The sequence below is a fragment of the Camelus ferus genome, chromosome 12 (genome assembly GCF_009834535.1).
Source record: "Camelus ferus isolate YT-003-E chromosome 12, BCGSAC_Cfer_1.0, whole genome shotgun sequence".
NCBI lineage: Eukaryota > Metazoa > Chordata > Mammalia > Artiodactyla > Camelidae > Camelus > Camelus ferus.
Genome location: NC_045707.1, coordinates 33748493 through 33762031, shown reverse-complemented (window position 1 = coordinate 33762031; position 13539 = coordinate 33748493). Strand labels below are relative to the sequence as shown.

General features: G+C 43.8%; 1 protein-coding gene across 1 annotated transcript in view; it reads left to right on the top strand.

Annotated features, from left to right (window-relative positions):
• GRIP1 (glutamate receptor interacting protein 1) overlaps positions 1–13539 on the top strand; it is a 614867-nt gene that overhangs the window by 555896 nt on the left and 45432 nt on the right. Inside the window, 3 exon segments of the mRNA XM_032493355.1 lie at positions 1543–1682; positions 1856–2050; positions 12472–12628. Coding sequence (XP_032349246.1) covers positions 1543–1682; positions 1856–2050; positions 12472–12628 — 492 coding nt within the window.

Below are 13539 nucleotides of genomic sequence, written 5' to 3'. Positions count from 1 at the left end.
CATATTCCAAACCCCATGACCAGATCTGTCTGCCAGTAACCTAGCTCAGGCGTGCACTCTCCGTGTTCATGCTGACACTTGAAGACAGCGGCTTATGAAGTAGAGACGCAGCATCGCAGAATTTTGGAGCTGCAAAGTACCTTAGAAATCAGCAGATCCGGCATCTTCATCTGTCAGATGAGGGCTCTGAGGTAGCTCCAAAAGGGCTGCCCTACTGGAATAGCAGATTCTGATATTAGCAGAGACACCTGTGATATGGTATTCCTCGGGGGGTCCTCCTGCCCCAGGTTTCTCTGTCAGAGAGACAGCTCTAGGCAGCTCTGTCAGAGAGACAGCGAGGGAGAGATGAATATTGAGCAGACTCAGCAGGCCAGTGGTTCTAGAGCTCACAACATGGACTTTTGATAAACCAGAGTCTCTTTATGAAAGAATGAATCAATCTCTTTCTTTTAGGGGGAAAAAAAATCCCTTGAGAGTAGGTGCGTTGGTCGACCTGTTAGGCCAGCCCCTCATAATCTGTGTGACCCGGTGTCACCTCTGTTGCCCTGGTGGCTGCTGCCCAGGAGCAAGCAAGCTGTGGTCCCGCCACCCAGTCACAAGAGCCTGTGAGGTGGGCTTCCTTCACTCCCGGTGTCTAAAAAGAGCCAGGACAACAGAGGCCAGCACGTGGGATTCCCACACTCTGTCCCTCAACCCCGGGTGGAGAGATTTGAGTTTTTAAACCGTTCCTGAGTTTGACTGCTGTGAATGTATCCCTTCCCCTACCCAGTGCTTCCAAACAAAGATGGTGAACATCGGAATTATAAATCCCAACCTGCTGGTTCAGAATTAAGAGAGGATGGGAAGAGAAAGGAGAAGATCAAAGGCTTATTAGTGTATTGATTAATAATTTTCCTTTTCCGTGTTTCAAGCTGTGTATTAGGCCCTTTAGAAGTGTTTTCCTGTTTGGTCTTCAGAGCTTCCCGTGAAATAACTATCCCCACTGTAGTGATGAGGAAACTGACTCCTAGAGAGGTGAAAAGAAGCTGCCCAGGTCACAGCCCTGATGGGTGGCAGAGCTGGACTCAGATTCCTGAGTTCAATCCTTGGAATCGCCACCAGGGGGAGCCCTGCCACACAGTGTCCTGGGTCTGAGCCTCACTTCTGATAAACTGGGATGCCAATTGTGTTCAGTGTCTTAAATCTGTAGGAAGAAGCACTGCTCCACAGTAAACATCACTACGTTTATTGTCCAACATTGTTCATACCCTTAGGATTTTTAAGAGGGATATCAAATGATTCAGCTTTCTTGGAATTTAAAAAGCAAACAAGTCCATTTTAAATACTAATTAAAACAATTTTTCTGATTTTATTGGAAACTAAAAAGTAATTCACAACAGATACAGTTATCTTATAACATTGCCCAGGAGAAAGCAAGGTGTGGCTTCTAGAGACCCTTGCCAGATCTTTATTATTATGAACATACAGTATATGTCAGAGAACTTATATTCAGTAGCGTTCAGGGATTCTGTCTACCTTTCTTGTTATTGTTTGGTGTTTCAGAACTGGCGCGATCCACATAGGAGACCGAATCTTAGCCATCAACAGCAGCAGCTTAAAAGGGAAGCCTCTGAGTGAAGCCATCCATTTGTTACAGATGGCAGGAGAGACTGTCACCTTGAAAATTAAGAAGCAGACAGATGGTGAGTGGGGCGAGAGCCACAATTAAGGATTTCCAGTGCATTTCTTGCCCTAAAAGAATGAGCAACTGTCTACGTGTGTATTTCTAGGAAAATGACTCTCCAGCCAGGGAGGGTTGGAGTATCTTTCTCTTTCAACTTACTCTGACACTTAAGCTCCTTTCCTGTCTTTAAAGCCCAGCCAGCATCGAGTCCCAAGAAATTCCCCGTTCCCAGCCACGTGAGTGACCTGGGAGATGTGGAAGAGGACTCCTCTCCCGCCCAGAAGCCAGGGAAACTCACCGACACCTACCCCTCCACTGTGCCCAGTGTGGACAGTGCGGTGGACTCGTGGGATGGCTCTGGAATCGAGGCCAGCTATGGGAGTCAAGGTACGTCCTAGCCTTGAGGAAGATGAAATTTGTCATTGGTAAAGCTCACGTTTCTCAAAGATCCACCTTCTCCTCCCTGAGAATATCTTTATTTCACTTGTGTCTGCGTCAGTACGACCCTATGGAGCACATGGAATGTGGTGGCTTTGCACTCTCTCCTGCTTAATGCTGATAGGTCGTGAACGTTCATCAGACACTAGCAGGCCCCATTAGACCCAGTGCTGTCCATGTGTTCAAGCCAGATCTTATCTTTTAAACATAGATGAATATGAGGCAAACCGTTTAATAAAGTGGTTCGCTGAAGACCAGCACCGTGGTCTTACATTTTTAGCAAGCTTTCTGCAAAGTTGGACTGAGGAGTGCTGGAAGTGTATAGAGAAATTAGCAATGACTTGTGACCCCATTTATTCCTGCCTCTTGCTAACTGGTAACTGAAACTTGGAGGGCATTCCCCCAATACCCATCGTTAGAGAGTTGTAATCACAATATATATAAGAAGATATTAAAAAGTATTAAAAGTATATGGTAGATTTTTCTTCACAGACATCATCTTCATGTGATGAAGTATAACCTATATTAAAAGTTAAACCTCGATTTGATTTCACAGTAATCTTTTGATGTTCTGGCTACCTAGTCTTTGTTGCAAAAATGCCCACATATCCTGGCTCCTCCCTTACCTCTTTGGAGCAGTCCCTTGGAATTCTCTGAGAGGCTATCTCCTGGGCTTAAAGTCCTCAGAAAGTCCGCCAAATAAGACATAATTCTCAAAAAAAAAAAAAAAAAAAGAGTTAAATCTCACTAACAGAATATAAACACACAAAAAGTACTAGACTGATGACAGAGTATAAACGAAATGCTTCTTTTAAACATCTGTTTCCTTCCCAGTGATACATAGCATCAAAAGACAAGTGTGTCAGAATGTCTCTGTATTTCTCCTTATCTGAGCCTTACTGTCTCTCTGATGCTTTGTATACATTGCAGCCTCCGAATCCCTTTTCTGCTGCCAGTTTAAGTCAGAGAATAAAATAGACAGTTTGGAGAACACGTGTTTGGGTGTGAGGGTTGCTTTGTCACTTAACCACTTTTGAGGAGGGTCTGTATCCAGTTTGCTGTCTCCCTGCTTCTCCTAGTTTTCTTCTGTCGGCCCCTGCCTCCATTACTTTCTGTTAAATCCCACAAAGGGCAGAGAAAAATGAAAAGAAATGTTATTTCAAAGTTATCAAGTCATTACTTGTTAGAGATGATATTGGAGTTAAGTGGAGAAAATATTTTCAACAGCCGAAACAGAATTGGGACTTTCATTTATCTGGCAAGTAAAACTTCCAAACCGTGATAGCTTGTAACAAGTTAGTTATGCCACCAAATAACAGATATGATTATCCCCAGAGAGTTGGTGCGCCCCCCCAAGAGGACACTGTGGACAAAGGGCACAAGTCAGGTTCTATCAGAGTAAATGCCGAGGTTTATTTACTCATGTGTGTGTGTGTTTGTGGTGTTTCTGTTAATGTGGAGACTCTTTGGTGACACAGATTTTTGTGAGCTCGCTGTTGGTTATAACGAGTTCTGCCCCTCTGGTGACGGGTGCAGACTTGGCTGTTCTGTCCCTTTCCTCAGTAAGATCAGGCCCCTGATTAGCGTACTGAATATCAGGCCTTTCTCTCATTAGTAAAAGATGAAGGACCATTTGTTATTCATGAAGGATTTTGAAAAATTTGAAATCCTAGACAGGACATAATAGTCATAATAGTAATAAATTTGGCATTTATAAATTAAAAATCGGTACGAGTTTGAAAAGAGAGAAGAAATAAATAGAGAAAATGGCCACTGGGATGGATGGAGTTGACATCCTCCAAGGTGGTGAGAAATTAGTAATAGTACCTCGTGTTTGCAAAACACTTCAGCGTTTACAAAGCACTTTCACATAAGTAATCTCAAGTGATTCTCGTAAGGAACACAGAAGTCAAAATCACAGGATTTTGGTGTTGGAAGAGAATTTGAAGTCAGCTAGTCTGATGTCTGGCAGTCTGTCCAGCCGTCACGCTGCACGGGCTGGAGCGCCCACAGCGACCAGCTCCTCCCAGCTGCCAAGGCTCCCGTCTCCCCGTGCAGAGCTCTGACGGCTCGGAGTTCTGACTTGTACTGAGCGGAAATCTGTCAGCCTGTAGCTTCTGCCTTTTATTCCTAATTCTACCCTCAAGGTCATTCAGAACTAGACTAAAGCCTCCTCCACTTGACAGCCCTTCAGATACTCAAAGACAGCTCTCATGCCTCCTTTGGGTCTCTCCTTCTCAAAGCAAAATAGCCTGAGTTCCTTTCACTGTTCCTCACGTAACTTACTTTTGAGTAGCTTTCCATCCTGGGAGCCTCTCTTCTGCATATGTTCAAGTTTAACTCTCTCCTTAGGAAATTGTAGCAGTCAGAAAGGAAAGCCATACCACAGTCTGGCAGCCCAGAGCACCTCAGGCCTGTCACCTTCACCACTGAAGACGAAAGAACCCATCAGTGCAGCCCAGCTTGACGTGAGCACTTCGGTGGTCACAGCCTATCTGTCGCTCATCTTGAGCTTATTGTTCTCCAAGACCTCGGTCTGTGTATCCCCCATTTACTTGTGGTATTGGGTTAAACCAGATCTCTCCAGGTAGTGCTTGTGAAGTTGACTTTTGAAAAGCAAAACATAGAACCATACTTTTTTTTTCTATTATGTATCGTATTGTGAGATGTAGATTGCCTCTCCATCTCGTCCCCGCAGCCTCTCAGCAGACTGTCTACCATATCTCAGGGAGACTTTTACCTTTAAGTCTAGAATAGTTGCCCCATTGCCAGTAGGATGTTGTACCTCCACCAGTGCACATCTTCTTCCTTAGGCCAGGAATTAATGTCTCTGCAGCCACATTCCTTATTGCTCGCTGCTTCTATAGTTCAGAATGTCAGGCTTGGCCCATTCATTCATTCAGCAAATAGGCATTGCCTGCCTGGCACACTCTAGGGCCAGTGTATGGTGGGTATACAATGTTGGACAAAAGAGACATGGTCCTTTTTCTTGTGGTGGAGGTTACCCAGCTGAAGGGCCAGACAATTACCAAGTACCAACAGTGTGAAGTGTTACTTAGTTAATGGAAAGGGAAAAGGGTCGGAAGTCGTCAAAGCTGGCAGAGAAAGGACGCTATTTAAAGAAGTCTCACAGTGGGATGACTCTCTGCTCTCTTGTGCAGCGCGAGGTTGCAAACTTTGTCTAGTCTGCCTCTAGGTTAGTTTCTTCTACTTCCCTTTTTCTTTTCTTTTTTTTTTTTTTAACGTTTTTTATTGAGTTATAGTCATTTTACAATGTTGTGTCAAATTCCAGTGTAGAGCACAATTTTTCAGTTATACATGAACATACATATATTCATTGTCACATTTTTTTTCTGTGAGCCACCACAAGATCTTGTATATATTTCCCTGTTTCTCCCCTTTTTCTTGAGCCTTACATCCATGCCCTTCTGCCTTATCAAGATCTTGTGCTTTTGGCCCCCTTGTCTTATTTATTCACTCCTTCAAACTCTGAGAAAACCCTGTAATTACTTCCCTTTGCGTTTGCAAAGATCAGTCAATACAAGGGGAGACTGACACGTTGGTGCTACCTGGACTCTGTCGTACTCATGGACGGGGAGGCTCTTGTGATGTCTGCAATTTCCGACTCAAGTGACGTAGTCTTATGCCATCATATGTCATCTTTAGATATTTCTTTCTTTTCAATTCATTTTCTAGCTTTATTGAGTAATAATTGACAGATAAAATTGTATGTATTTGGAGTGTACAGTGTGATGATTTGCTACATACATATAGTGTGAAATGATTACCACCAAGTTGATCACCACATCCATCCCCTCACATAGTTAGCATTTGTATGTGCCTGTGGCGAGAAGCCTTGAGGGCTGCTTTCTTAGCATCACGTAGCCAGTACAGTACTAGTAACTGTAGTTGCCAGGATGTACATTAGACCTCCAGAACTTTTTTATCTTATAAATAAAGTTTGTACCTTTAGACCCACATCTCTCCATTTCTCCCACTTCCCAGCCCCTGGCAACCACATTCTACTCTGTTTCTATGAGTTTGACTTTATTTTTAGGTTCCACAGGTAAGTGAGCTCATACAATATCTGTCTTTTTCTCTCTGGCTTATTTCATTTAGCGTAATTTCCTCCAGGTTCATTCATGTTGTTGCAAATGGCAGGATTTCCTTCTTTTTTATGGCTGAAGAGTCTCCCTTGTGTGTGTGTGTGTGTGTGTGTGCGTGCGTGTGTCTACCCCACACTTCTTTATCTGTTTATCCATTGGCAGACACTTAGGTTGTTTCCATATCTTGGCTATTGTGAATAATGATGCAACGACATAGGAGTTAAGCCTTCTCTTTGAGATACAGATTTTACTTCCTTCTGATATATACCTGGAAGTGGGATTGCTGGGTCCTTTTTGAGGTCTTTTGATCATCTGTATTCTCTCAGGAAAAAGAAAAACCCTCCATTTCATCCAGATTTTCAAATGTATTTGTGTACAATTACATAATCTTCTGTTTGATTCCTTTAATGTTCTTGGTTTCCGTAATTACATCCCCAATACTGTTTAGTATTTGGTGTATTTATCCTTTAATTCTTTTTTCCCATGATTACATTGGTAGTGGTTTATTTTTACATTTTTTTTTTCCAAAGAACTGACTTGGATTTAGTTATTCGTTCCACTCTGATTTTTGAAAATGAATTTTTGTTTTTAGCTTGATTAACTTTATTCTGTTTTTCTTAGGTTTTGTTCTGTTTATGACTTTAATTGAATGCATAATTTAATTGAATGTATAATTTATTTCCATGTTTCCTTGTAGTTTTCATAAAAGATGGGGTGATTGATCAAAAAGACACCAGTATGTACAGTCAGAGAGTCTAACTTTCCTTTAATGTCGTTAGAGAGAACAACACAGTGCGTCCCAGAGCAGGAGACTCAGCTGTACTCTCTCCCGTGGGGGTACGGGGGGGCGGGAGCTTCTCTTTCATTTCTTTGCTGATCTCTGCAGGCTTGTGTTTCATCTCCTTCTATGATCTTGCCTTGCCCAACTTTCCTTGAGCGCTTATATCTCTGTTTGATCTCTTGTTTTATAGAGATGGTGGTTTCAATGTGTACTCTTTAATCCTGTGATGATATACTTGGTCAGATTTATCCTTTGCTCCATGGCAGTCTTTTTCTCAAGAGTGACCTTCATCTGCTATTGCTTTGTTTTTCTGTTCCTTCCCTCCTTTTTTTTTTACTAACTTGGTATATATCTTATGCCAGTCCCTTTTAAATTAAGTTAAATTTCTCTTTAAGTGAGATGACTTCTTCCTGAATTGGAAGTGTGCAACATTTACCCCCCACCCCCACCCCGTTCACAGTACTCGTGATGAGTGCATTCTTCTGCAGCCAGCAGAGGTCAGCAGAGGTTGGCTGCCAACAGTGCTGAATTCAGCTCTGCCAGCCTGTCCGCGGATAGATGGCATCGAGCAGTCTGTGGCACCTCTGGAGGTGTCTTTCAGCCCACCTCCCTGGATTTTCCCTGGCGCCAAATTGCGTCTAGGGCACTTCCTGCCGCCAATCAATACAGTCCATCCTAGTGTTCCAAGCAAAGCATGAGTGTCCTGCCTTGTGCCACGACCCCTGCTTTGGATGGAGGACCGGGCGCTCTCCCAAATCTCTGCCTATAGGTGTCTCCTCTTGGCTTCTTACCACCAGCCCCCACACCCCGTTTGACTTTTCACAGAATTTGGTAACGTCCCCCACATACTATGGTTCCAGATTCGAGTTTTGCCGAAGACGGAATTTACATTCTGTTACTTGTCATCCCTTTTTGTTTCGGGGTGATTTCTAAGAGAAGATAGAACTCTCTTTGCTTGGCCATTTTAAAACCACAGTCTCATCTAAACACATCGAATGTTTCTTGGCAAGACCAATTACAAATAGTTACATAAATGTATGATTTGATTTTCTTATTCTTAACAAAATTGGGTCCTTAAGAAATAAACTTGGCAGGAAATTATCTGGCTCACTCTCCTATGCTAAAATTGGCTTCCAAAAATGAAACTAAGTAATGGCAGGAGCTCCAATCACAATTTTAGAGTTGAAGGTTGAATTTCAAAACCATTCTCTGACTTTAAACTTTATGAATATGAACCAGCATTGCTTAGTTCACTTTTGTAAATTAAAAGTGAATGTGAATTAAGAGCTCAAATGGAAGATACTTATCTTCACAATATTGTGGTACTAAAAACAAAATACGAAAATACTGGAGTATCAGAATGTTACAAATATCTGAGGTGTAGTTACCCAAAAATAAAAATTACTATGCCAAGATTCCATCAACTTTCAGAAGTACTTTCAGAATCAACCTTCTGGCAGTTGATTTTTCTGGCACCTGGGCTGCCTCATATACTTTATTCTTTCCATGGCTTTTAAGTTTGATTCCTGGTATGAAGGGGTATTCCTCAGGGCCTGTTAGCATCTCAGCTATGTCAACCAGCTTGCCTTTACCCAAACCTTGTTTCCCTCAGATATTCCCTACTTAAAATTATGCCATCATCATCCACCTACGTTAGTTAGGGGCTAAATTCACCTACAGATAAAAGAAAATACAAAAGATGGTGTTTAAACAAGATGGAAGGTATTTTGCTCCCACTGTAGGAAAGGGCTGGAGGAGGCAGGTGGCCGCACAGTGTTACCAGGACCCTGGCATCTTCCTGCTTTCTACCAGCCCAACATCTTACGTCTCTCCATTCACTGCCATTGCCTTTTTTAGAAATCCTTCTCAGGCCTGAGGTATTTAGTTCCTCGCTTATCTTACTTTGTCTTACCATTCCACGTTACTATCAGTGAGCTTTAGAAAAACTAAAGCAATGCCACTAACAACAACAACAAAAAAAACTTTTGATGGTTCTCTGTTGCTGTAGGATAAAGTCAAAGGGCCTCAGTTTAAAACACAGAGTTCTTTGTAATCTAGTCCCCAGCTACTTTATTGATCTCATGTCCTGACACTTCTTTGCAGTACCTTTTACTCCACACCCTGAACGTCTCACTCTTCTCTAAGCAAGCTTTCGTCTTTTTTAGCGTACCAATAGCGCTAGGTCTTTTGATGATAATAAGTCCCTTCCTTTATCAATTCTAAATCAGTTGAGAAATCGAAATTGGGGTCAGCAATAAATTAAAATATCAACGTTTTGTATGTTTTTTGGCAGACCAGTGAGGGTTGTTAGAAAAGCTGGATTAAATTCACAGCCAGAATCAGGACTGTCATTTCTCTACTCCAACCCAAGTCTGATGCTGGGACTTAAATGAGGAGGAAGTCAGATCTACAAAGCAAACTGTAACCCCAGCAAATCAGTTGGATTTGACTTAGCTGAACAGAACTAAAACCCCTAATATTACAGTGACTTAAATCATCAAGAAGTAGGCATTTCAGAGCTAGTATGTAACTCCACAGTGCCATCAAGGACCCATGCTCTTAAATATTTCTTCTCTATTATGCTTAGCACTTGGCTTCTGACCTTGGTTTTGCCACCTGGTCCAAGATAGTTACTGGGGCTCCAGCCATTTCATCTGCATTCCAGGCATCAGGAAAGAGGGTTGTGAGGAACCTTTCCAGAAGTTTCATTTACATACCATAGGCCAGAACTTTTTGCGTAGTGAAATTAACAATTAGCTTCAAGGAAGGCTAAGAAATATGGCCTTATCCTGAGCAGTAATATGCCCACCCTAAAAACTGGGTTTCTGGTAAAAGGATGAAGAGAAGAATGGATGTTTTGATAGGCAATTAGTGGTCTGCTACAGTCAGCTAACTGTGCAGTTTTGGCCTCCTGCCCCCTTAGAGCTCAGTGCATCCCAGGAGTGGGACCCAGTTTGTTGACACACAGTGCAGCGGCAGTGGGGGAGAATGGGGCCAGAGGGAGCCAAAAAGATAGACTCTTGACCGAGTCATCAAGAACTACTTACGACAGTTGGAAGGCAGATCAGAAAGTTAATCTGCCCAGTTTAAAACATGTTGGAATTTCCCCTGGGAACTGAATGGTCAGGTGGGTTAATGCGTCTCAGAAAAGGATACTGCCACCGCCGCCGCCCCCCTCTCCCAGCACACCACCATTTTGCATTTGTCTCTCAGCAAGTTTAAAGCCAGTGAAGGGCAGTGAGGTGTGGGCTTCCCCAACTCTTTCTGAATCACCAGAACTGAGACGTCACATATTTGGGGGTTAGTTTATTAGGTTCCAAAGGGGAAAATGGGCAGCCTGTCAGACAGAGCCGGGAGAAATGCAGCTGCTGCTCGGTTGCTCCCCTTCAAGAAGAGGCTCGTGTGTTCTTGTAGTTCAGCTCTTTAGACAGAAAGCTGCACATTCCTCACACAGGATTTCTTCCCAGGTACCCAGCCACACTCTGCAGTTACCCAGGGAAGAAAACAAGATATTGAACTGTAAATATTTCTATTCTATACGGACTTCTATTCCTTGGTTTCCTGAAACAGAAGGTTCCGTAGAGTTTCTCCATCCTGCGGCTGTGGGCTTTCCCCTGCGTTCTGGAGATCAGATCTCTTTGATCAGAGAGCATTCTCCTTGGACACCCTGCTCTCTCTGGGCTCTAACTGATAGTGAGGATGGCATTACAGGACGGAACAAGTGGAGGGAAAGTGAATGGGAAGGACAAGACAAGGGATGACGTGAAGATAGTCATCTTACGTGGTTGGGTCATTTAATTGTATGTGAAAATGGGGCCCTTGGCCTGTTTGCCATATTATGTGTTTTTAAACATAGTAAGAAATACATACTATATTGCAACCCAGTACACACATGTCAGTGCACACACACACACACAATGGGTCACAGCCTGAAGTGGTAGATGAAGCCATGGATGGTGGTGACAGCACGAACCATGGACTCAGACCTACCAACAGCCCCTGCTCTCCCATCTGAACAACCCCCAACCCAGAAGAATTTTGAAAAACTGCTGACCCCACCACACACTTAAAGTTGTCATCCTAATATTTTTCTCCCCAAATTGTAATATTTGGAAAACCTGTCATTTTCAGTGTGTGGCAAAGATGCTTGAAATATCTTTTTGTCAAAATATGGAGCCACAGATTAAGCCCAGATCTGTGGAAAATGTCCATTATATAACCTAATTGTCAAAGCCATTCCTCACTGTCACCCATCAAGCTAATTAGACATAACTCCTTGTCAGAAAGGAAGTCAGTCTTTGTTTTGGAATTCAAATAAATATCATAATGTGCCCACCTCCTAAACCTGACAACCGTCCTTCTGAATTCTGATCCTGAGATGCAGAGAGAGATGATGAGAGAGGGTAAGAGCCTTGTGCTGGATCTGTTCCCTCAGGGACGGGGCTTTCCCTAATTATCCCTTGATTTGGCGCCTGGGAGTTTTTATATCCCAGGGCCAAGCTCCTTCAAAGGTTTGAGATGGATGAGAAATATGTCTTTCATTTGTAAAGGGTCACAAAATCAGTTGTGAACAGGGAAGTGAGAAGGGAGCGTTGACAGATCTCAGACCCCCGGAGCTTTCTCAGCGAGGTTGGTTTTTGTGGAACTTGAGGATCTGAAAGCTGATTCTCCTAAAATTAGGACTGGAATCCCCCAGAAAGTCTGCGAACACCCCTAGTACTTGAGTGCAGATAATAACGGCACCTACCTTCAAAGGCAACTATGAGGAATAAATGAGGAGGCACAAATGGAGCACGTAGTGAAGTTCTAGGTGCATAGTGAAGGCCCACCCTGTGTTTGTTATTGTTACTGTTGTCATTCGACCCTCTGCTCGCTCACAGTGTCACTTCCCATGGGATCAAGTTATCCTCAGGCCCATCCCTGATATCTGTGGGCCCAGCCAGCAGAGTCTTGGCCGGTTCACACCCCTGCAGCCAGTGCCCCTTCGCCACTCCTTGGGCCTGGAACCCGTATGTGGTGGCAAATTCCACTCTCAGAAGGACTGACTTGGGCAAGAAGCCCTCCTCCATCCTGGAGGTGGACACAGGGTGTCTGGGCAGCGAAGTCAGGGTTCCGACTTTATGGGGCATGCTCTAGAAAGGGTTGGATACAGGTCTGGGCGTACCCCTCGGGCTAGCAGATCTCTTGCCCGGCGCTGGGCCCGAGCCCTGGAAACCACGGGCGCAGCGCTGTGGCCCCGCCGCTGGGGTCTGAGGGTCCTCTTTCCTCCAGGTTGTTGTTAGAATCAGTTGGGGTCATAGGTGTGAATGTGTCTTTGATATAAGACCTGAGTATTGTCTTTACGGCTTTTGTGATCCCAAATTCAGCTCTAAGTCAGGCCCCTTTGAACAAACTCACAGAAACCACAGGAAAAGACAAGTTACCAAACTGCCCTCTCTTGAGGTATTCTAGAAACAGAATATAACGCCTTGTTTTTGTTTCAGGCACTGGCCTTCAGGCCTCAGGTTACAACTTCAACACCTATGACTGGAGGAGTCCCAAACAGAGAGGCAGTTTGTCCCCAGTCACTAAGCCGCGAAGCCAGACTTACCCAGATGTGGGGCTGAGTAACGAAGACTGGGAGCGGTCCACAGTCAGCGGGTAAGGTTCTCACCGACTGCTGCCCTGTCCCAGCTGCCTCCAGGTCACTTGGGCCAGATGTGATGGAAGCTTCACACGAAGCGGCGGTGACCGTCATGCCAGCCCCACGGTGGGACCCTAAGACTTGTCCTGCCCAGCGGGAGCCTGGACACCCACACAACAGGGCAAGAGCTCAGTTTCCCCCGAGGAAAACAACAGTAGCACGTGGGGAAAACCTACTTCCATAAACCATGTCCTCACACTGACTAGTTCCCTCTCCTTTCATTTAGAAAGTAGTTTCACATTAACTTACATTAAAAAAAAAAGGTACATTAGGGTTCCCTGTTTTTAACTGACAGGTCTGTTTTAGCAGTTTGTTCCTTACCAAAATTTTATTTTAAGGAAATTCATAAAAAGTGATAGCACTTAACTGATCTATACTGATGTGTATAATGACTGGAGAAAATATGTTTTCCTCTCTCAGAGAAAAGTTCAATTTCTCTTTCCCTGGAGACAGAGCAGCTGAAAGATATCCCCACGGGTGCCATGTGGTTGCAGCTCATTCCGCAGTAGCCGTGACTACTCGGACATTCAGTCAGTGAGACCATTGTCCCTCCTTCCGGTGTTTGAGACACTTTGGGTTTCCTAAAGCATCCTTCCATTGGAGCTGGCCTGACTTGGAGGCCACAGTTGCAAGAAAGCCAGATCCAAAATGAATCTTTAGGGGGAGGGTGTAGCTCAAATGTAGAGCACATACTTAGCATGAACAAGGTGCTGGGTTCAATTCCCAGTACCTCCTCTAAAAAAATAAATGAATAAATAAATAAACCTAATTACCTCCCCCTGTAAAGGGAAAAAAAAGAATTAAGAAAATGTATCGCTATTCTGTGTATGAAATAAAGAAGAGAGAGATTCTGGATACCAAAAAAGAG